Source organism: Rhinoderma darwinii, chromosome 13, assembly GCF_050947455.1.
Source record: "Rhinoderma darwinii isolate aRhiDar2 chromosome 13, aRhiDar2.hap1, whole genome shotgun sequence".
In the NCBI taxonomy this organism is placed as follows: Eukaryota; Metazoa; Chordata; class Amphibia; order Anura; family Rhinodermatidae; genus Rhinoderma; species Rhinoderma darwinii.
The window spans coordinates 16,448,720-16,471,186 of NC_134699.1; the positions used below are offsets into that span (position 1 = coordinate 16,448,720).

General features: G+C 42.1%; 2 protein-coding genes and 1 long non-coding RNA gene across 18 annotated transcripts in view; 1 reads left to right on the plus strand and 2 right to left on the minus strand.

Moving 5' to 3' along the window:
- Positions 1-12,563, plus strand: part of TANC2 (tetratricopeptide repeat, ankyrin repeat and coiled-coil containing 2) — a 435,863-nt gene extending 423,300 nt beyond the window's left edge. For all 7 annotated transcript variants that reach the window (XM_075846635.1, XM_075846637.1, XM_075846636.1 and 4 more), the window contains 4 exons: positions 503-594; positions 1,875-2,021; positions 3,863-3,963; positions 4,073-12,563. In XM_075846635.1, coding sequence (XP_075702750.1) covers positions 503-594; positions 1,875-2,021; positions 3,863-3,963; positions 4,073-5,984 — 2,252 coding nt within the window. In that variant the 3' untranslated portion in view covers positions 5,985-12,563. The remainder of the gene's footprint in view (positions 1-502; positions 595-1,874; positions 2,022-3,862; positions 3,964-4,072) is intronic.
- LOC142666548 (uncharacterized) overlaps positions 1-12,728 on the minus strand; it is a 31,884-nt gene extending 19,156 nt beyond the window's left edge. Inside the window, exons 1-3 of the long non-coding RNA XR_012851701.1 lie at positions 12,657-12,728; positions 8,024-8,137; positions 36-115 (exon numbers count right to left, since the gene is read on the minus strand). This is a non-coding gene — a long non-coding RNA (uncharacterized LOC142666548). The remainder of the gene's footprint in view (positions 1-35; positions 116-8,023; positions 8,138-12,656) is intronic.
- A 2,199-nt stretch (positions 12,729-14,927) lies between these two features.
- The window catches only part of CYB561 (cytochrome b561), a 259,428-nt gene continuing 251,888 nt past the window's right edge, over positions 14,928-22,467 (minus strand). For all 10 annotated transcript variants that reach the window (XM_075845058.1, XM_075845057.1, XM_075845051.1 and 7 more), the window contains 2 exons: positions 20,564-20,721; positions 14,928-17,252 (listed from right to left, as the gene is read on the minus strand). In XM_075845058.1, coding sequence (XP_075701173.1) covers positions 17,060-17,252; positions 20,564-20,721 — 351 coding nt within the window. In that variant the 3' untranslated portion in view covers positions 14,928-17,059. The remainder of the gene's footprint in view (positions 17,253-20,563; positions 20,722-22,467) is intronic.

The window sequence follows — 22,467 nt, forward strand, 5'->3', positions numbered from 1 at the left end:
AATGATACATCTATTAATTACAAAAGACTTCCTACCATTGTTGTTGGATGTTAGTTGCAGTTTCCTCGGCCTTTCTTTGCTCAGTCCGCATACAAGAGGTGATCTTTGAGCGTTCCTGTATTTTGGGAGAGGATAAAAAAAATGGTCATTAGAAATATGGTCAAAAACTAAATTTTTATCCTCGCCAATGTCCACCTCTTTTGTTAACATTTGCTTGCCCCGTCTCATAATTCTTCACTCTCAGAGAAGAAGTCTCCTCAGTATATGAAGATCTCTTAGGTTTCCAACCATTGATGGCCCAGGTCCCAGTATTTTTTATCTTTGTACCATTCTACATCTAGCCCTGGTCTCTTTTGTTTCATCTGATCCTCTCTCTCTCCCATTTGTATGACTCCCAATGTTGTATCTTCTTCTTCCTCTTGATTTTTCTCCCCTCTCCTGTTTGGTTCTTCCCTTGCATTGTATTAGTTTTTTTACCCATCATGCATCCTGTACACTACAGGTCCAGCCACCTGGGCCATGGCAACGTCCAAACCAGACATCATGGTCATTCTGCTGAGTAAACTGATGGAAGAGGGAGACATGTTCTACAAGGTGAGAAGACTGGGGGAGGGTGCTGGAAGATGAGATGTGTAAGGTAAAGGTTGGTTTAAACACTACATTTTACATACGCCGGACATAAATGATCGGTGGTTTGAAAAGGGAGTTTTGAAGATCTGATGGACATTTCCATCAGGATGTTCCTGGCAGCCTTCAAGGATCACCATTGTTGCCCAGCGATGGCTAATATAAGAGCAAGGCAGCAACGGCGACTGTAAATAATGCTAAGGCAGTATTGACATTTCCCAATCGTGCCGCTGATCATGATAATTCTTATGGCGGCTCGATCTATCGAGAGGAACGGTAAACAATAGTTTTATCATTGATCTTCATTTACAATGGCGAATTATTGCTACGATTGTTCAGATGCAAATGAATCGTGACGATAGTTACCAGTGTAAATGAGTTTAGCAGATATTATTTTGTTACATGCGGATTTTACACTATGCATTGCAAGTGGTGAAAATCCGCAACAGAATTGACACGCTCATGCCCTTAATTCCACTCTCAATTTTTCCGCTACATATAAATGGGTTTTTAAAAATCTTCATTCAATGTATTGTACTGTAATTGTCACAAGTTTTCAGTGTAAAATTTGCACTAAAAAGCCGCTACAAGTGAACTAACCCAAAAGGTACTTTTATACCGGCCCATTTTGGCCAGTGTAATGAGCGCTGATCAACGAGACCGCTCATTGATCGGCACTCGTTTGCTCCTTTCATAATGAGCTAATATGCGGATGAGTGCTCGTTACTACAAGCGCTCGTCCCCATACATTTGTATCCTGTCGGCAGCGAGTCTCCGGAGATGTGCGGCCGACAAACGATAATATTTTTTACATTTAAGACTATATGAGCAGCAGATGAACGATTGGTAAATGTCAGTTGTAGCCCCCAGAGCCATCACTAGGTAACAATGACTCTACTCATCTGTAATATTTCTCCCAATGCAAATGCCTATCAGGTCCTGGCTGCATGACTTTCCAAGCCGCCAATCATTCCTTGTTGATTTAAAAAAGTCATAAGTCATAAATGGAGAGAAAAGGAAGGAAGTTGAAGCTTAATGTGGAGCAAAGATCATAATGAAGAGATGTAAATAAGGTTGTGGAGAATTATTGATATCTGGACTTTATATAGATAATGGAAACGGACACAAGGTTATCAGTAAAGAGGAGCAGGGAGAGGTGTGGTCAGAAGTTTGTCAGTGGCTAAGGAGGGGGTTGCAATATATAGAGAACATAATGTTTGTGAGATCGAATCCCTTTACTCCCTCAGAAAGGGAAAGTAAAAGAAGCTGCACAGAGATACCAGTACGCCATGAAGAAGTTTCCTCGGGAGGGCTTTGGAGAAGATCTAAAGACTTTTCGAGAACTGAAGGTGTCACTTTTACTCAACCTGTCCCGATGTCGTCGGAAGATGAATGTGAGTACTCCTCCTGTCCATGCCGTGAAACTTTTATCCTGAAGTCTATTTTGAGGAGCGGTCAAATTTCTGCATAAGTAAAATCATTCACTAAAAATACTAATTTACTACATTAGATGGAAATCCAGAAGTCGTCTACAGTCAGGAAAGACAGCCAATAGTTTACATTTGGAGTACTTAGGGAAGAACAGACATTTTGACATTCTTCTGGGTGGTCAGTGCGTCGGCTGATAAAGGTGAATTTGTCGAGGTCAAGTAATTATCCACATCAGGAAGAAGATTTAAACAAAGATTCACTAATTAAACTTAAAGAGGAATTGTGCAATTTGGTGAAGTCGGGGCCTTTTCACCTAACGTTTGAGAATCTTTTTTCAAACGTCAGTTCGTGGTTTTTTTTTCCCCCTTTTCAAACTGACCCATTAACAGATCCATTGGTTTTCAATGAGGCTTCTGTCATGGTTAAAAGTGTTTGTTCGTCTCTGGTTTACAAGTTTCCGTCAGGATCATTTCCACAGAAAAAGACAAAAGTGAAACTGTCTTAGGGTATGTTAACACAGAGTTTTTAGCAGGCAGAAAAATGTGTTTTGAGGCAAATTTTGCCCCGCCTGCACTTCTTTGCTACGTTTTTTTTTCCCGCGTTTTTTGTCAGTGGCCATTGAGCGCCGCGACCGAAAAACGTCTTATCTGCCTCCCATTGATTTCAATAGAAGGTCAGAGACAGAACCGTGGGAAGAAAGAGCATGCCGCGTTTTTTTTCCACTCGCTTGAAAAAAACGCTTATGCACCTTATTGAAATCAATAGGAGTCTATTTCTGAAATTTTTTGGCGTAGTTCCCGCCTCAAAAACCACGCCAAAAAACGTATTTTCTGTTGTGTTACTTTTTTTTGTACAATGTAAGGCTATCTTGTCTCCGTTGTGCAAGGGTACCGTAGTTTTGACGGGATGAATACCGTAGTCGACGGAACCCTTGCACAATTGGAGACAAACTGAAACCATTGGCACCGGATCCGTCACCATTGAAATCAATGGTGATGGAAACCTTTGGTTTCAGTTTGTGTCAGTCAGGGCTGCGTTCCGACGGAAAGCTCCAACAGAACGGAGCCCTGACGCAGATGTGAACGAAGCCTTACTGGTGAAATATTGATCGTGAGCAAAATATGTCTAAACCATGAAGTTAGCCCCATGTTTGTTTTATTTTCTCTTGATGTTGGTCTCATGTAACTACTAAAGCAACATATCCTTGTAGAAAGAATTGTCATAGTTTCTAACTGATGGTTCACCAAGATATTCTTCTTCCCATAGTCTCGCTCTTCTCATAGCTAGCGTTTTGGGACATGGGAAAGTCGTCACAGTATATGATCAGCGTGTGATGCAATTCTTAAATCATATACTGAGGTGCCAGTGTGTATGAATGCATACAAGAAGGTAGAAACCTCAGGGTTTACTTGTGGGTATCACAAAGGAGGCATAAACTTCTGTTAAACCAAAATATTTGTTTGGGCAACGAATAGGTTCGCACACAAATGGACACAAGGCTCTCATTACCAGATGACTTCCTTGGTAGTCTCTGAGTAGTTGACATAAGCCGCAAGTGAATTTTTTTTGTTTTGGTCCTTGTATGTATCATTGTCTGAATGCATCCATTCCTTGCTTCTCTGTATTTGTTTTGTGCTGCCCTCTCTGTGATGGTTTGTAAAGTTGTAATAATCGAAATAAGAAGAGATGAAATAAAATAATTTTTACCATAGTCTCTTTGCTTCTCTCTTTCAAATTCGACTGCTGGTTACTATTGTTTGCTCTCGTTCATATAAAAACATTGGCCTCATTTTTGATGTTGCAGGATTTTGGAATGGCAGAGGAATTTGCCACTAAGGCTCTGGAGTTGAAGCCAAAGTCATATGAGGCGTTTTATGCTCGAGCCAGAGCCAAACGGAGTAGCAGGTAAGACTGAACTGGATCCATCCTAAGCACGCTTTACTGTGTAGAAATGTACGTTCAATTCTTCTTGGCTTTTGTCTCACTAAAATCGGTTTTCCCATTTATCTTAAAGACAATTTACAGAAGCTTTGGAAGACCTGAATGAAGCAATCCAGCTCTGCCCTAACAATCGTGAAATCCAGCGGCTTCTTATGAGAGTAGAAGAGGAATGCAGGCAACTCCAGCAAGAGGAAGAAGTTCAGGAGCTCCAAGATGAACCAGAGCCAGAAGCGCAAAATGAGGACATTGATTCTACACAGGAAGACATCTACGAGGAAGAGTATCTTGAACAGGACTTAGACAATGTTCCTGTAGGATTACAGAGCGAAGGAAGACAATGTCAGGGGCTTCCAGGCATGCAAAGTCCTCCTCAGTCTCCTGCACATCGAGATTCTGCATATATGTCAGGCTCACACCAAGTATTTGACTTTAGATCAAACAGCTCTGTTGGCTCTCCTACACGGCAAGGATATCAATCTACTTCTCCATCCCTCTCTCCAACACACCAAAACTCTCACTATCGCCCTACTCCTCCCCAAACGTCCCCTGCTCATCAGAGTTCTTCCTACCGGTTTAGTCCACCTCCCATAGGTGGTCAGGTAATGGACTACCCTAGCCCACCACCTTCACCGTTACGAAGGGTCCCTCAGTATAGAGCTAGCCCTCCTAGTGAAAGCATTGGCATGTATAGACAACAATCTGGTTCACCAGTTAGGTATCAGCAAGAGCCATGCGTAAGTCAACATCCTGGAAGACCAAAGTCTCCACTGTCCAAGATATCTCAGAGGTCTTTTCAAATGTCACAGCTTCCCACTGCAGTTCCACAACCTGCACACAGATTACAGCCAGCTAAGGCACAAATTGTACGTAGCAACCAACCAAGTTCTGCAGTGCACTCTAGTGCAGTGATTCCCGGAGGTACATATGGACAGGTGGCACATGGTATGGCAAGTAAATACCAGACATCCTCTGGAGAGATGAGTCAAAGCAGATTAGTATATCAAGCCTCCCTTGGTGGTCTTATAGCTGATGGACGTCCAATGCAGCATGTGCAGGCCAGTTTGAGTGCAGGAGCTATTTGCCAGCATGGTGGCATTGCCAAGGAAGACATACCCCAGCGGCCAACTTCAGCATATCGAGGTGGCATGAGATATAACCAGACTCCTCAAATTGGCCGCAGTCAGTCTGCATCATATTATCCAGTATGCCACAACAAGCTGGATCTTGAGCGCCAGCAAAGCCAACTAGGTTCGCCAGATGTTTCCCATCTTATAAGGAGGCCCGTAAGTATTAATCCAGGAGAAATCAAGCCTCACCCACCTACTCCGAGACCACTGTTACACTCACAAAGTGTAGGACTTCGTTTTTCTCCATCTAGCAACAGTATTTCATCCTCTTCCAGCCTCTCTGCCACGTTCCGACCATCTGCATCTATACAACAAATGGAAATCCCACTTAAGCCAGCTTATGAGAGACTCTGCGATGAGCTGTCTCCTGTGTCCCCACCCCAAGGAAGTTACCCGAGTGAGCAAACACGCTCTAGGACCACACCCTTCATGGGTATAATTGACAAGACAGCACGGACTCAGCAGTATCCCCACCACCATCAGCAGAGTCGGACATGGGCTGTCTCCTCTGTTGACACTGTTCTTAGTCCCACATCTCCTGGCATCTTGCCCCAACAAGAATCCTTCAGTCCCCCTTCCTCTATCAGCAACATCGCCTTTTATAACAAAACCAACAATGCACAGAATGGGCATCTGCTTGAAGACGACTACTACGGTCCGCTGGCTAATGGCTCTCGAGGGGACATATTGGAGAGAGTCACACAGGCCTCCTCCTATCCTGATGTCAAGGTGGCCAGAACACTGCCTGTTGCACAGGCTTACCAGGACAACCTGTACAGGCAGCTGTCTCGGGACTCTCGGCAGGGCCAGACTTCGCCCATCAAACCAAAGAGACCCTTTGTGGAGTCCAATGTGTAGGACAATATACTTTTCCATCCCTGTTCCCTTATTTTCCGATACAACTCTTTTCCTTCACTATATGTATAACTCCCTAAAAAAAAAACAACTGGTAATTGAGCAACTCTTCTTAAGGTATCGGACTCTTCTCCCGGTCCCTATCTATTAGTTTTCATCTCTGACCCATCTCATTGGGTAGAGATGGTCTTTAGTACTTTAGGTTGTGCTATGTTTAGCAATGAAGTGTTTGGGTCCCCAGACTATGTTTATGGACTTTTTTTTTCTGCTTTTTCAACTGTCAAATTTAATTTGGGATTTTATATTTCAATTTTAATTCAGTAATTGCACTTAGGGTTACTAGGATATTTCTACAGTCCTGGGCCCCCCTCTAACCCTAGTTGGAGAGAGACCATGTTTTCTCCTTGTAACAATTCAGCAGGTAATGTTTTTGCGGCTTGCTTATTACCCTGCTTGTGGGAATAGGGAAACACAAATCTAAGGCCACTTGCAGCACAATAAGGATCTGGAAATCTTTTAAACAAAGGGCTCTATACATATACGCATTGTAACATTAAACATACATGTAATTGCTCCACAACAGACTTTTAAATGTATGTGTACATGTAGTATGACTTTTCATAATGATTTCAGATTCTGGCTCTTGCTTCACAAACCTCCATCTTTCACCCGTATTCAGGATGAGTCATGTCACCAGCGTGTATCTTGTGACATGTTAATTGTGACTTAACAAATCACGTGGCCATGCCTTGTTTTACTATATGTGCATTGTTCGGTCAGGGCCACACATCCCAGTTAAAGTGCAGAGCATCTGCCACCCACAAGATGGAACAGAGGCATCAGATCCCAGTCTTAGGCCACATGGTGATTTTACGTTTCACTTGAAACTCCAGGGGATCCGGATCTTACGTCCATAATACGGACAGTAAAAACGCGTCTGTGATACAGCCATCTAAATGCTAGGACAGTGTACCCCCAGCCATAGCATAAAATAACCTAGTCAGACCACATGATTTGCTAAATCACAAAATGTAGTCGGTCACAACAACACAATGGTGTATATACTAAATTTAGGACATTACCTGAATTACCCCCCTAAAAATTCAGATTTCGAGTGACTGCTATTTCAGTGCCTTCAGCAGAAGATCGACAATGAGGGGAATATAATAAAAACGTTACGCTAGTTTTCTGGTGTTAAAAAGTCACAAATTTTAGCGCACGTCATATTTGTCTTTCTGACTTCACTTCTCTCATCACTTTCCGAAAATGGCAAGAAAAGGGGGTGGATTTAGCAGAGCCTCCCACAGATTTACCCTAACTTACGCCAGAAACTGGCATAAGTTATGGCTCAAATCTACACCTACTTATAGCAGGCGTAGATATGCATTCTGTGTTGTACAGACATCCAAAGACGCACAAAATGTATTAAGGTGTGCACCACTTTAGTGCATTTTCCCCCGGCGTAGATTACTTTTTAGACTGGCATTTGAAATTTCACAAATTTAGATGTGACCTGTAATGTACAGTCAGTGCATCATCATATCATAGTGGTGAGCACAAGTGCAGTTACAAATCTCCATTTATGCAAAAGACAATCTGATGTTCGTCCTGGGCTACAATGAGACGTTGAATTTAAGATTGCGCACACGTGTTTTTCTTCGGACTGCATGTCGATCGTTAAAATCAATCTGTTGTGTTACACAGTCTCTATGTAGCCCAGGCCTTACTTTGACTTCTAGACCTGGACTAAAATAGGTTTTTTAAAGACAGAGGTTTGTGAATCAAAATAGCGGACTTCCCAGCAGCTCGATGTCCTAGGACAGGGAAACGTGGCCTAGACAGGCAGATGGAGTGGATTGTTTCAATGATAATGTAGACATATGAGTTTTTTTCAGCCCAGACCTGATGCATAAAACGAAGGATTGAAAGAGCAACATGCAGCCATTTTCATGAAGCAGACACATCATGGTTTTCTGCTTGCAAGCAGCAACGTTCTCAGGTGTCTAGTTACCTTTCCACTGACAGCAGCCGGTTGTCCTTACCTGTAATGAGAGGCCTAACAAGAAGGGCTTATGTGTTCTGAGGCATCTTTACTGCAGGGCCACGTCTAAACGACACTTTCTACCAGAATGAAGATCTAATAATTAAACCATTTTCTTGTACGGGGGAACAAAAAGGGAACAAATTAGTAAAAGGGGAAAACAAAAGAGCTTGTTTTCTGTTGTTACAGGAAATAAATCTTAATTTAATTGTATGTAAAAACGGGAATGCACCAGAACCTTGTTATAAGTATTCCTAAACTATTTCCACCCCAAACCTAAACAATTTTGCTATATTGTTGCAGCAGACTTTTTTTTACAAAAGTGATAATAGCCATATTGATAACACTCGGATTTACTAATAAATGTTAGTAAAGTGCCCGATAGTTGTGCGGCCTACCTCTGGAATGCTCAACTATGAGGAGAATTGGGTCCACCTCTCCATTAAAATATGGAGACTGGCGGTAGGGAAGCAACCGTTGGGAACGCAGTTTGGTTGCCAAAGGCAACTATACATATGCACAAAGCTGCTTCTGCATCTCCTGCCAGCGTTTGTAAATATCACTTTCAGTGTACACAAAGCGTATTCACGGCAGGAATGCTGCCCGAAAACCCGCACCACACGATGGTGCGGTTTTTCAGGTGTAAATTCCGCTACGTAAGTTAACGCACATACTTACCCCATCCCTCCTCTGACGTCCGCTCCGGCCTCCCTGGATGACGTTGCAACGTCATCCAGGGAGACCGGACTGGAGAAGCAGGGAATTTGGGTAAGTATAGCTTTTATTTTTATTTTTCTTACTTCAGATTTTTACAGTGGAATTACTGTGATTCCGCTGTAAATATCGCAGCACACACACCACTTGGCTGCGGGTTTAAGCACCCCATTGAATTCAATGGGAAAACCCTCAACAGAAGAGCTGCGCATGAAGAAACTGTACCGCAGGTCAATTTTTGTGCGGTTTTTCTCTGCAGCATTTTTCTGCAGTGTGGGAATGTGATTTGTGTAAATCTCACCCGCACTGCTGCTACTGTAATACGCTGTGGATTTTCCGCAATCGATCTGTTGCGAAAAATCTGCAGTGTTTACGCTGTGTGTGTTCATATCTTAGAGGCTTATTCAGACCAGTATGTCCATGTTGCGTACGTCTGCGTTTTGAGGGTCTATATGTATTTAAATGAAAACACAGAAGGCTCACTTTTTCCCAGGATCTCCTAGCAACAGATTAGTCAGAAAACAAACCACACATGGATGGTGACCGTGTGCTGTCCATTTTTTTTGCATCCCTATTGACTTGAATAGGATGCAAAACAGAAACAATGTAATGCATTGGCCCGTGTGGAAAAAACGGACGTGTGAAATACACTCGTCTAAATTGGCTCAGTCTTTTAGGAACAATTATCATTCAGATCGGAATGATTAGAAGCATTAACTACATAAATGATAAGAAGTGCTTATTGTTGACTAAATAAATTGTTAATGACGAAAAATTTGGAGCATTCTTCAAGTCTTAAGGCCTTATTACACTGACCAATATTCGGGCAAACGAGCGTTCATCATTGTACTGTGTAAACAGGGCAACGTTCAGCCAATGAACAAGTAAACGCAGGTTCATCGGCTAATCTGCAAGTTTACGCGGCCAATAAAATGTTTGCTAGTCGGCAGCACCGGAGATGTGCTGCTCACATGATGGAAATGTACGGGGGCGAGCAATCGTAGTAACAATGAGCTCGTCCCCATAGATAACCGATCACTGCTCCTTATGAAAGGAGCAAACGAGCGCCAATCCACGAGATGTCTTGTTTGGCGCTCGTTTTTATATCCTATATCGGGCCATGTAATAGGACCACTAGGCTGGGTTCACACTGTGCTTTTTTGTTACGTTTCCAAACGCAGCCTGCAGCAACGCATCTGAAAAAAACGTATGCTTTTTTAAATGTTTTAGCTGTGATGTTGGTTTTGAATTTAATGTTTATAGGCCACAGCTGAAACACTGAAAAACGCATGCATATTTTTAGATGCATTTCTTTAGGCCGTGTTTGAAAACGCAACAAAAGCGCAACAGTGAAAGGAATGACATTGGGGATTGTTTGCTTTTAAATTGGCCACCTTTAAAAAAAGAGTAGATCCCTTATCAAACCTTTACCGGTGAACAGTGTCATCCTTTTCGTGGATTCAGAAATCCGTTTGTGATTCATCGGCCATTACAATGCATTAGCAAATTGTTTATTAAGATCTCCAAAAGAATTTCACATGCAACAAATCAAAGATTCTCCCACTGCTTTGTATGGAATAGCCAATCTCCAATTCCATATTATTTTTATAGACTCTTCTATAGAGGCAAACATCAGGCCTCATGTATTAGGCTGGGTTCACACGACCTATTTTCAGACGTAAACGAGGCGTATTATGGCTCGTTTTACGTCTGAAAATAGGGCTACAATACGTCGGCAAACATCTGCCCATTCATTTGAATGGGTTTGCCGACGTACTGTGCAGACGACCTGTTATTTACGCGTCGTCGTTTGACAGCTGTCAAACGACGACGCGTAAAAATACAGCCTCGTCAAAAGAAGTGCAGGACACTTCTTTGGACGTTTTTGGAGCTGTTTTCTCATAGACTCCAATGAAAACAGCTCCAAAAACGGACGGAAAAAACGCAGCGAAAAATGCAGCGAAAAACGCGAGTTGCTCAAAAAACGTCTGAAAAGCAGGGGCTGTTTTCCCTTGAAAACAGCTCTGGATTTTCAGACGTTTTTGGTCACTACGTGTGCACATACCCTTAAGGGAAGAAGTGTTCTCCCTGTCCAGTGACATTAATGCATGAGGCCCATTGTGTAAATGTTAGCAGAGCTTCACACGTTGTGGGTTTCATGCCAAAATCTACCTCCCATTCACTTCAATGGAAAATCTGCGTGTTAGTGCAGACGTTGGTTTTTTTTTGTGACGCAGGTTTTAAATCTGCTGAGAAAATGTTCACAAGTGGCATGTCACTTTAATCCAGTGGATTTCCACACATGGATTAGCCCCAGATCCTCAGCACATCAAAATGAAAATCTGTGTCTGATTTTTCTGGCAAAAAACAAGTTTAGGTTAAGTTTTAGCAGCCACCTTTCCACAGTCGTTATCAGGAAAAATTGTCCTTTTCTGAGTAACGTTTGCTTCTCAAACTGCTGAAAACAAAAGGAAACGCTTTCGTTTCCCACTGCAAAAAAATAAATGGGTGCATTCCCTGATACATACAAATTATAGACTGCATATTAATTACAATGTAATTACTTTTTCCGTTCTCTTTAAATAAATAGGTGAGGGGGAGGGTGACCTGTGAGTGCAGCTTTTATTTAGCACATATTCTTACGTGGTGTTACTGCATGTATTTCTATGTCCGCACTATGCTATTGGCTAGTGTAGGCCCTTCATATTTAGTAAATGAAGCCCTCAGAGTTCACAGTTCAGGGATTTTCATGGTTGTGGCAGGGTCCTTATTTCTTTCTTTTTGCAATTCCCTCAGTATATTACTGAATTCAGAAGTGCATCGGCTTCTGCTTGCGACACCCATGCTGCCAGTGGGCATGGTTTACTAGAAGAAGAATGAGTTGCTTTTGCTGTGTACACATAGGCACATGGCACTCCACACAAGGTCCATGACACAATGTTTGTTTTACTTCTAATTCTCCCAGGCTCCACCATCCCCAATGCTCCTCCACCCTTTGCTCTTCCTCTCTGCACACCCCTCTTGCCTTCTCCTCCATGCTGCGGCTGTATTGCACACATTAGAAAAACTGAAGGAACCTTGTGAGGGGTGTGGGGCGTCCTTCCCATGGCCTTCTTAACCCCAAGTCAGAAGGACTCTTCTCTGTACAGTGTATTTATTCAATGCATGGTCTGTTCTCTTTAACAATATATGGAACACAACCATTGTTTAATATATATATGTATATAAAATACATATATGTATATTGTGCAGTGCTCAGGTCACAGGCTTTTTTGCATTTCTAAGGTTTTACTTCTTTTAAGATTTTTTTTTCTTTTGTCTGTTTTAGTTTTCTTTTATGCAGTGACCCCTACTTTCCCTCCCAGACTCTGGAGGGGGAGCGCTGATTTGAGCACTGGACTTGTAAATAAGAATAGAATGGGGAAAAAAGCGAAGGAAAAAAAACAACTTTTTTGTTATATTTTATATCCGTTTATTTGTTGATCAGCCCCCTTTGCTTCCAGGATGTCCTGCAATGCAGCGCAGAGCGGTCACTGATGGCAAAGGAGGTGGGAGGTGCACAAACCGTGCTGGGTATAGAAATACCCACTTCATCCTCCCCTCAACACTCCTGTTTTTTTTTTCTTTTTCAGTTACACTGTATTTGCTTGCTCTGTTTTTTCTTGTCTGTACATGTGAGATGTGAGATAGATGTGAAAAGTCTTTCCTCCCCTCCCCCCAAATTCACCTTCTCTATACAGACTTTAATTGTAAATTTAACGAGAAAACTGTATGAGACAAAGAGAAAATGTACTTATTTATAAATGGTTAATTACACATGAAAACAAGCTATGTGCGTCTGTCATGATTGTCAGTAAATGGTACCTGAGCATGCGTCCCGTCACATGGTTTCAAATACTTGCAAGAAGACTTGAACATACCTTCATACGGTGAGAACGGACGTCAGGAACGGTTTGCTGTCTTCACTTCTTGGCAGCTGAGGAGAGAACACCTACAGGATACTAGACCCTTACTTTTATGCCAAGTGAGTGATCATTTATTTATTTTTTTTTAATAGAAAACACGAATTATAGTTGTTTTTTTTATCATTTAAGATAATGGTCACAAAAACACGACCGCAGCAAAGTGTGGATGAGATTTACAGATCATGATTATATAACATCTGGACGCTGATGTCTTAGAACAGTGAGAAAACAATGTCAACAGCTAGAAAGCACAGTCTTTGTAGGCCCCAGCCCTATGATATGACAGGTATTGAAATTGTGTTAGTCTATAAAGTATGTGATTTGTGTAGAGTTTAGTTTGTGCTTCAGAACTGCACCTACTAATTAAACTGGGGTTAGGAAGCTGCAGCCATTTTTAGTCTAAGGAGAACAGTCTATGGACAAGTCACGGAATCTATGTGCAAGTGGGCTGACACTTTTCTCCTTTCCATACCGAACAGATAAAAACAAGGGGACATATAAACACAAAAACACCGAAAAAAGGCCATACTTACAAATGGACACAGACAGGTCAGAAACGCTGATGGAGGAGAGTGAACAGGTGCATTAAATAATAATAGCCACTCCCACTAGTCTTGATTGGAGTGGTGTGTGGTGCATGGGATGTGTAGTAAAAAATAATAAATGAATAGTGTATGTACAAGTGATAATAATATAAGTGAAATATAGGGGGCAGTAATGGGTAAAGTGCCTAAATGAAAATAAATGAATAAGGGGGGTGCAAGTGTGTGAAACATGGAGGGATAGTGTGTAAGTCATGAGGCGCAATGTATATAGCCAGGTAAAAGCCTATTTGTGATGCCTTGATAATGCATAGAGCGGGCTACCCTGCTTGCTATGCCAAACGACAACACACCATGCTCTCCTTTCCATACCGGTCATGTCTTTGGTGAGCTTGGCATACACATTAGATGATTGTTGATAGATCCTGCCTATTTTGATGGGATTCAGCAACAATCTAATACTGACTGTCACCTGACACCTGTTGTCAGAGGTAATGGGGGTCACACAGGTTGGATTTTATCCATCCGATCCTTTAATGCACTGGTAGATAAGTGATGAAAGGTCATGGATTGCAACCACTTCCTTTCCTAATAACAGAACATGAATACTTAGCCATCTTTCTCATGACTACACATTGTTGGCTGGTCTGTCTGCCAAGAGCTATATTGTGTATAGCCCGCTTTACTTCCTGTGTGGCCTTCATTAGTACACAAGTCCCCGGACCTCTACATGCATGCACTAGGATTTACACTGTAAACACTATCTTAATAATATATGGCACGTTAAATGTTAACAAAAACCTGGTGACACTCTTTCCATAATATAATCATACAGCACAAGGAAAGTTGTGATTTCAACCAAATGTAAATATATTTAGTTTTCTTACACGTGTCTGCCCAAAGATTTATGTTTGTTGTCTACCCTGAAAATGATCCCTATTGAAACCTTTTCAGCCACTTCAACTTATGTATTGGGGAACTACAGTTATCAGCAATTTATAAGGCTCTGTACACACTGATATCATGATGGATTGTAACGCCTATAATTGAGTAATAATAGATCCATCAGGTTTACACCCTTTTACTAAAAAAGGGCTAGTAGACTTTGTTGTTCTGCCTGTCAGGGACAATGGAAACCTGACGGAACTGAGCCGTGACGACCAGATCCTGACATACTGATATTGTCCTTTACAAGTGAGAAGCATTTGGCTGATAGAGAGCAGCGATGGGTAACATGGCAAAATCTAAATCCTCGTGGCTACTCTTTAGGTGCGGTCCGTGCATTCTGTAGAGGAGGAAGTGAGACTGGTGTGCAGGATGTCGGCACGTCTTCTCCCAGCACCCAGAAAGCCACTGCTCCCATATTACACAGATATGCCTCGCTTGTAAAGGAAGCAACTTTAGTAATAGATTTGGGGAATTGCGGATACAGCAATTTCTTAATATACAAGCGTGGACCATTGCCATAAAAGCCGCTTTATAACTCACATTGTGCATTAAAAGAAGAACTTCCCGATTCAACCTGCTTTGTAAATATATATATAAATATATATAAATATATATATATATAATTCATTGATCTAAAAACATGATCTGAGCTCATGACCCCATTCCATAATGGGCCTTCTGATTTCACCTTTACATTACAGTGAATTAGGCAGGTAGAAGTAATAACATCAATGCGTTCACAGCACAGGTCATTTATTATCACAGAAATCCAGTGTACATATTTGGCACAAATATTTAAGACAAAGAAAATAACTCACCGGTCCAACAGGGACTGCTAAATATTCATTAACTATCCACTTGACTGTAACAGTTAGTTGGACTCACAATATTGACCCTGTAAGAGTACAATGGTCTCCTAAATGTCTTGTCCTGAAATGACTTTCCAATGTAACGTTTATTATTAACTGCAGAGCCTCACAGGTATATACAGTGATAAAGAGTATATCTACTGTAGGTGAAGGAGGTGACATCTGGCATAACCCTACTAAATAAGTGGCGGTCCCTTTGGTGCATCCGTATGAATATCCCAATTACCACTGTTTATGGTCGTAAAGTACAACAGTTATTGGCCTGTATCTTCAGTGAAATGACTTATGTTATAAATTAAGACTTTGAACATTTTGGAGGAGACCAGCGCTATCTCCACCTTCCTGTACGTTTCAGTTAACTTGGTCAGACCCCGTGAAATAATTACAGATTGTACATACGCTGAGGGTCCATCACTTTCCCTAGGAGAGGTAGTGGCTCTACATAATCACATGTATATTTTGTAGCGCTGCTTTGGCTGGATAATGCATTCCATTTTGATTTCACATATCTCCCTTGACCAATAACAAAACATTTTGGTGTTTGTACACATTTACTGGGTTGAAATGCTCACCCACATTGAGCCTCATACACACTTTGATGATGTGCTGCAGCATTCAACATAACATCTAAAATAAATTGTAACCCCAACAAAACATGCAGTCACTTGGCAAATAATAAATTATGTCCAGCTTGTAAATTTCATTTTTTTGGCACAACAAAACCATCCCCAGAGTCTGTTTCTTCAGATTAATTAAAATCTCATCCCTTCTGGACACTCATCCATTGGCCCACATTTACGAAGACTGGTGTAGTTGGAGTGATTTGCACCAAATTTATTTAAAAGTGCAAACCACTTACTAAATTTGGAGCATTTTGAAGAACATAAAAACTAGCCACATGCGAGCTACAATGTTTTTGGAACTCGGGAGTTACAGAAACTGCGTAGCGCTGTGGTATGCTGTTTTTGTAACTCCCATTTACTTCAATGGGAGTTACGGAAACAGAATAGCTTAGCGAGCTCGGCTGTTTCCGTACTCCCAACCATCTTGGCAGACAGTGGCTGGGGAGCAGGACAAGGTAAGACAGCGGTCCCCATTCTAGAGATAGATGCGGATCGGACATTTGTGGATATGCCATAAATGTCCGGGATGAGTATACTCCTTTAATAAATGTGGCCTTAACTAAGGCTCATTAGAAACCGCTCCCACTTTTCTCTTCACTTTTGCAGTTTGGCGACGGACGAGAAAAGTTGCAACTTTGTCGCACGATTTGCAACTTTCTTTTTTGGTGCAGTTTACACTTAGTAAATCTGGACCATAATGTATCACATGGAAACAGATGAGAAGCACGTGACCGGAGGAGGGTATAATAATAAATAACACCAGTGTTCATACCATGAGAAGTTAGGGAGTGTGGCGGAGCCGAAGGCCATAAGAGAAGTATAAAATGACATCTTTATATTTCTCTTACTGGGAAAATGGAGGACAGATCCCAAAAATAATCATCAAGAAAACAATGTGAACCAGCCTGGGGCTTGTGTTTATGCTGCAGGGGCCTATGTTTTCTTTGCCTTGCTGGCCCAAATGCCTGTACTAATCTACAAAATCGTATGTTCATGTAGGGCGATGACACAGAAGCGTGCTTTTTTTTTTTTTTAAATGCTGAACCTTGAAAGCCTTAGTAGAGCAGAGCTAAAGAAATGCTGCTTACACTGAGGCGAGAAAAAGTTACATGAAAAAGCATTTACAAAGAGCAGCACTTTACCCCCTCCCATCACTGTTTTGCTGTGTGGCAGCTCTCTAGTGATGAGTGCAGTATCACAGACCTGTGACAATTAAAGCGCTAGCATGTCATGACCTGGAGGGAGGTTGTCTTTTTTTGAGCCTCTCCATACTCCACATGAGAAATGTAGAAACTGTGCTAACCTTAGATGGAGCCGCCAAAACAGCAAGTATCACAAATTACAATCACAAGCGCTGCAGACTGATCGCTCTCAAACTATGGTTCTGTTGGACTCTCCCCTTGTGTCAGAGTTTTGAAGTCAATGGATAGAGCCTGTTCCTCTGGCAATGGGGGTCGCCTCCACTCATCTCGTGTAAGGATATAGCCTATTACCAATCCAAATAGCACAAGAAGCAATCCCAGTGAGTTTGCGAGGATACCTTCTGCTGGTAGCTTGGAGTAGTCGTCTCTGTAGAGAATAGAAATGCAAAGCTTTAAGTACCATTTGACACCAACATTATATTTATACAATGCCCATTGCAAAAAATAAGACTAATATCCAGAGCTGCATTCACCATTCGGCTGGTTTTTACTTGTCATCCCATGATGCAGAACGAAATGTTTTGCCTACATTAAATTGCATTACAGTACCAATTTTAAAGATGACACTTTCCAGAAAGAAAAATAACCAAAAAAAATCTGTGCATACAAGGAGTCTGCCGTTTTTTCACATTCCTCACTACTTGTTGAAATCTGCATTCTATACACTCACCCATACAGTAATAGTTCTTTTATTGTGGCATCCAGTGAAAAATTAAAGGGAATGTGTCGCTAGAGATTTTTTTATTTTTTTTTAGTTAAACAGTATATAAATGATTACACATTGTTTATTTTTTTTCACGAGTCAGGAAATATTATAAATTAGATTCTAATTTATAACATTTCCCTGTGCTGGTCACTAGAGGGAGCAATTCCCAAAATTGCAGCATTGGCATGTGGTAAAGCAACCACATTGCTTTATGCTGCAAAATTTGAGAAGACACACTCGCTCTAACGTCCTCAAACAATCCCCCCTCCTTTATCCTGGCTAGTGCCAGGAGAAAGGAGGGGATTGAATGTTCAAACCTCCTACACTGTGTGCCGCCATTTTTTGAGCTAATACACAGTGTAGTAGAGAAACAAGGGGAGACCCCTAGTGGTTGGCAGGGATATATAATCAACAAAAACTAATATGCCTGAGCACAAAGGTCCTAATTTCCCAACAACTATTTTGATTGTATCAATTCAAATATAAATGTTTTGCATTTTAATTTCACTTGTATCTGTAACCGTGTTCCCCTACGCTCTGTAAAGGGACTGTGTATGGCCCACAAGCCAGAAAGGGTAACTCACCTTGGGTTCTATCTAATAGTGTAGTACCGTTTTCACTGCCCCATGATCTCTTATTTAGGGACCTTTTGCCCTTATACCTTCATAGCGTGCATTGTAACCTGCAATGCGACTTCTCTTTATAGTAAAGGGCTTTATTCAGCCTTTCTTCTACTGGGTCATATGATGCGTTTGTGGACAGGGAATGGAAGGCAGACTCTCTTGCTCTTGAGCTCCACCCCTAAAAATCCTCAAGCCACATACCAGTATTGGCTCCCAGGCAGCCCATGATAGACTATTCTCCTTTAGTGGCGCTGCTGACATAACGTCATGACCTAAGCGCATTGGTGCCCGCCTAGCTGTGATGAAAGGGGATTTCCCCTCTACTGATTGGATATTACATAGGGGTGTGTAGGTGAGCCGTTCACTGTTGCTACACACGTTACTATGGTGGTCCATCTGACGGCAGTTTAAAAGAACACCGCCAGCAATGGTTTTCTAGGTCAGAAGAAGCACTATTTTCAGCACGAAACGGGCAGTAACCTGCCACGCGATCTGCTATGTCCTCCTTGAACGCTTTTAATTTTCCGCTGGATGCCACAATAAAAGATTAGGCCCTGTTCACACAGAGTTTTTTGACGAGTTTTTTTGGGCAGAAACCACGCAAAAAACCTCCTCAAAAACCGCCTGAAAATGCCTCCCATTGATTTCAATGGGAGGCAGACGATTTTTTTTACCACGAGTAAAAAAAACTCGTCGTGGTAAAAAGAAGCAACATGACCCATCTTGAGGCGGTTTCCGCCTCCAAAACCCCATTTCAATGAGTCAGAAAGAGGAAAAAAAAACCTCGACGAGTGTTTTGACGAGTTTTTGTCAAACCACTGTGCAAAAACCTACTGGAGCAGTTTTTGCAGGAGGAAGCTGTATGAGTGTGTTGTTTTTTCACATTCCTCCTGCAAAAAACTCTGTGTGAACACAGCCGTATGAGTGTGTCGTTTTTTCACATTCCTCACTACTTGTTGTACACGATTTTGTTTCTACCTTTAGTTAATGAGCACCACCCAAAGTAATTATAAGAACTCCTGTTCCGAATTTCTTGCACATCTGTTCCCTGCCTCAGAAATCGACTAGTAGTGCCAACTTCTTTCTACTGTGCCCAGAATGTGGATTTCAGCTCTGAAGCATGCATAATTTTAAATGCTGCTTGAAGGAGGCTCTGACAAAAATTCCTCCATATATGGTCCAGTGGTAATGATGTAATTAATAGTAATTATTTTTTTATGGTCGCTAATGTGTTCTCCTAGCCCACCCTAAAATTTCAGTATGGACTCCACTTTCTCTATAAAAAAAAAATGTAACCCCTTTAATCTTTAAAGCTTGCATAACCTCTTTAAAGAGGCTCTGTCACCAGATTTTGCAGCCCCTATCTGCTATTGCAGCAGATAGGCGCTGCAATGTAGATTACAGTAACGTTTTTATTTTTAAAAAACGAGCATTTTTGGCCAAGTTATGACCATTTTCGTATTTATGCAAATGAGGCTTGCAAAAGTACAACTGGGCGTGTTGAAAAGTAAAAGTACAACTGGGCGTGTATTATGTGCGTACATCGGGGCGTGTTTACTACTTTTACTAGCTGGGCGTTGTGTATAGAAGTGTCATCCACTTCTCTTCACAACGCCCAGCTTCTGGCAGTGCAGCCACAGCCGTGTTCTCCAGAGATCACGCTGTGACGTCACTCACAGGTCCTGCATCGTGTCGGCACCAGAGGCTACAGATGATTCTGCAGCAGCATCGGCGTTTGCAGGTAAGTCGATGTAGCTACTTACCTGCAAATGCTGATGCTGCTGCAGAATCAACTGTAGCCTCTGGTGCCGACCCGATGCAGGACCTGTGAGTGACGTCACAGATCTGCACTGCCAGAAGCTGGGCGTTCTGAAGGGAAGTGGATGATACTTCTCATCAGAACGGCCAGCTAGTAAAAGTAGTAAACACGCCCCGATGTACGCACATAATACACGCCCAGTTGTACTTTTACTTTTCAACACGCCCAGTTGTACTTTTGCAAGCCTCATTTGCATAAATACGAAAATGGTCATAACTTGGCCAAAAATGCTAGTTTTTTAAAAATAAAAACGTTACTGTAAGCTACATTGCAGCGCCTATCTGCTGCAATAGCAGATAGGGGTTGCAAAATCTGGTGACAGAGCCTCTTTAAGTGTTTATGCATTGGTCATCTTGATTGTGACAGGTTATTTCCTCAGGAAATCCTTAAAACCTGACCCGTTGGGGGTATTTGAGGACTAGTGTTAAGTAACGCTGATTTAAAGCTTGCAACCTGTGCCATCACAAGATAGTAAATTTAGGCATGACTTTACCTCTGTCAGCTATACAGATAACACTATAGATACTCACGGTAATGCGAACAGCATTTTCTCTGTGAGGCCCAGCAAGCATGTGGCAATGGTGCTCACCAGTAGACTTAAACCCAGGAACACATGTAATGGCTTAAAGCGACTTCTGTATGTAAAAGCCACACCAGGCACAAAGAACATAAGGAAGCCAAGGATCCACTGTCAAGAGAAGAATAAAAAGTTTTATTGCTCTCCGTAAGAGAAACAAAATAGCAGTTGTGCAGATGTGAATGAAGCCAAAAAGGTATCATATCTGTGTTGGAGGCTTCATGAGGGGCCTCTGTCGCAGAGCCAGCTGAGATTACAGGAGACAGCAGCATGCTGCTCTATTGTCTCGGGTAAAACAACGCAACCTATTAGTCAATGGGTTCCATCAGCAGCCAGTGGTGTCAATCATGCAATTGAACAGTTCCTTCCGTTATTTACTTTTTCTGCTCTTCAGAGCAGAACAACAGCAAAGCCCAACGCAGCTGTGAACACAGCCTTAGACCTCATGCACACGAACGTAAAAAAACCCGTAATTACAGGCCCATAGACTTCTATTGGCCACGGGTACCATCCCGTATGCTTATGGGAAGGTGCCCGTGCCCGTGCCCTTGAGAAATATAGACCATGTCCTATTTCACTATTTGTTGTCCTTGGTTGAATTTGAACCCAGGACCCCAGCGCTGCAAGGCAATAGTGCTAACCACTGAGCCACTGTGCTGCAGCTTGAAGTGATGTGCCCAGGGAAGCCTTTCACATCACTGCCCATAAATGGACATTGATGTCAGGGACTTTCAACTACGGAGTCCCCGGCCAAATCGTCGCAAGCGCTCTTCAGGGACGCCTGTCCTGGGAAATATATACACACGTGTGCGCGCACGCACGCACGCACGCACGCACGCACGCACATAAATACACGCATACATACACCCATATATAAGGGCAGCACAGTGGCTCAGTGGTTAGCACTGTTGCCTTGCAGCGCTGGGGTCCTGGGTTCAAATCTAACCAAGGACAACATCTGCATGGAGTTTGTATGTTCTCCCTGTGTTTGCGTGGGTTTCCACCGGGTACTCCGGTTTCCTCCCACACCCCAAAAACATTCCAATAGGGAACACACACACACACACACACACACACATATAGAGATATACATATAGACGAACACATATAGATTCATATACACACAGACACATACATAGACACCCACAGACACAGACACCCATATACATCCATATACAGACACATAGATTCATACACACACAGAGACACACATAGATTCATACAGAGACACACACACACATATAGATTCATACACACAGACACACATCCATATACACAGACACACATATAGATACAGACACACATACATAGACACCCATATACAGAGACACAGACACACATACATACACAGATAGAGACACATACACACATATAGATTCATACACATACATAGACACCCATATACAGACACACATATAGATTCATACACACATAGATTCATACAGAGACACACACACACATATAGATTCATACACACAGACACACATACATAGACACCCATATACAGAGACACAGACACACATACATACACAGATAGAGACACATACACACATATAGATTCATACACATAGATTCACACAGACACACATATAGATTCATATACACACAGACACAGACATGCACGCACGCACGCACGCTGAATACTACAAGAGAGGATCTGAGAGCTCTTGGTGGTCCCCAACGGACTGCTAGAAGACGCTTCTCTACTCCTCCTGAATAAGATTACTGTTACAGACAAGGCTTTCCTAATCTTTACTGCAACAATTGCTTAAAGAGGCTCCGTCACCACATTATAAGTGCCCTATCTCCTACATAATGTGATCGGCGCTGTAATGTAGATCACAGCAGTGTTTTTTT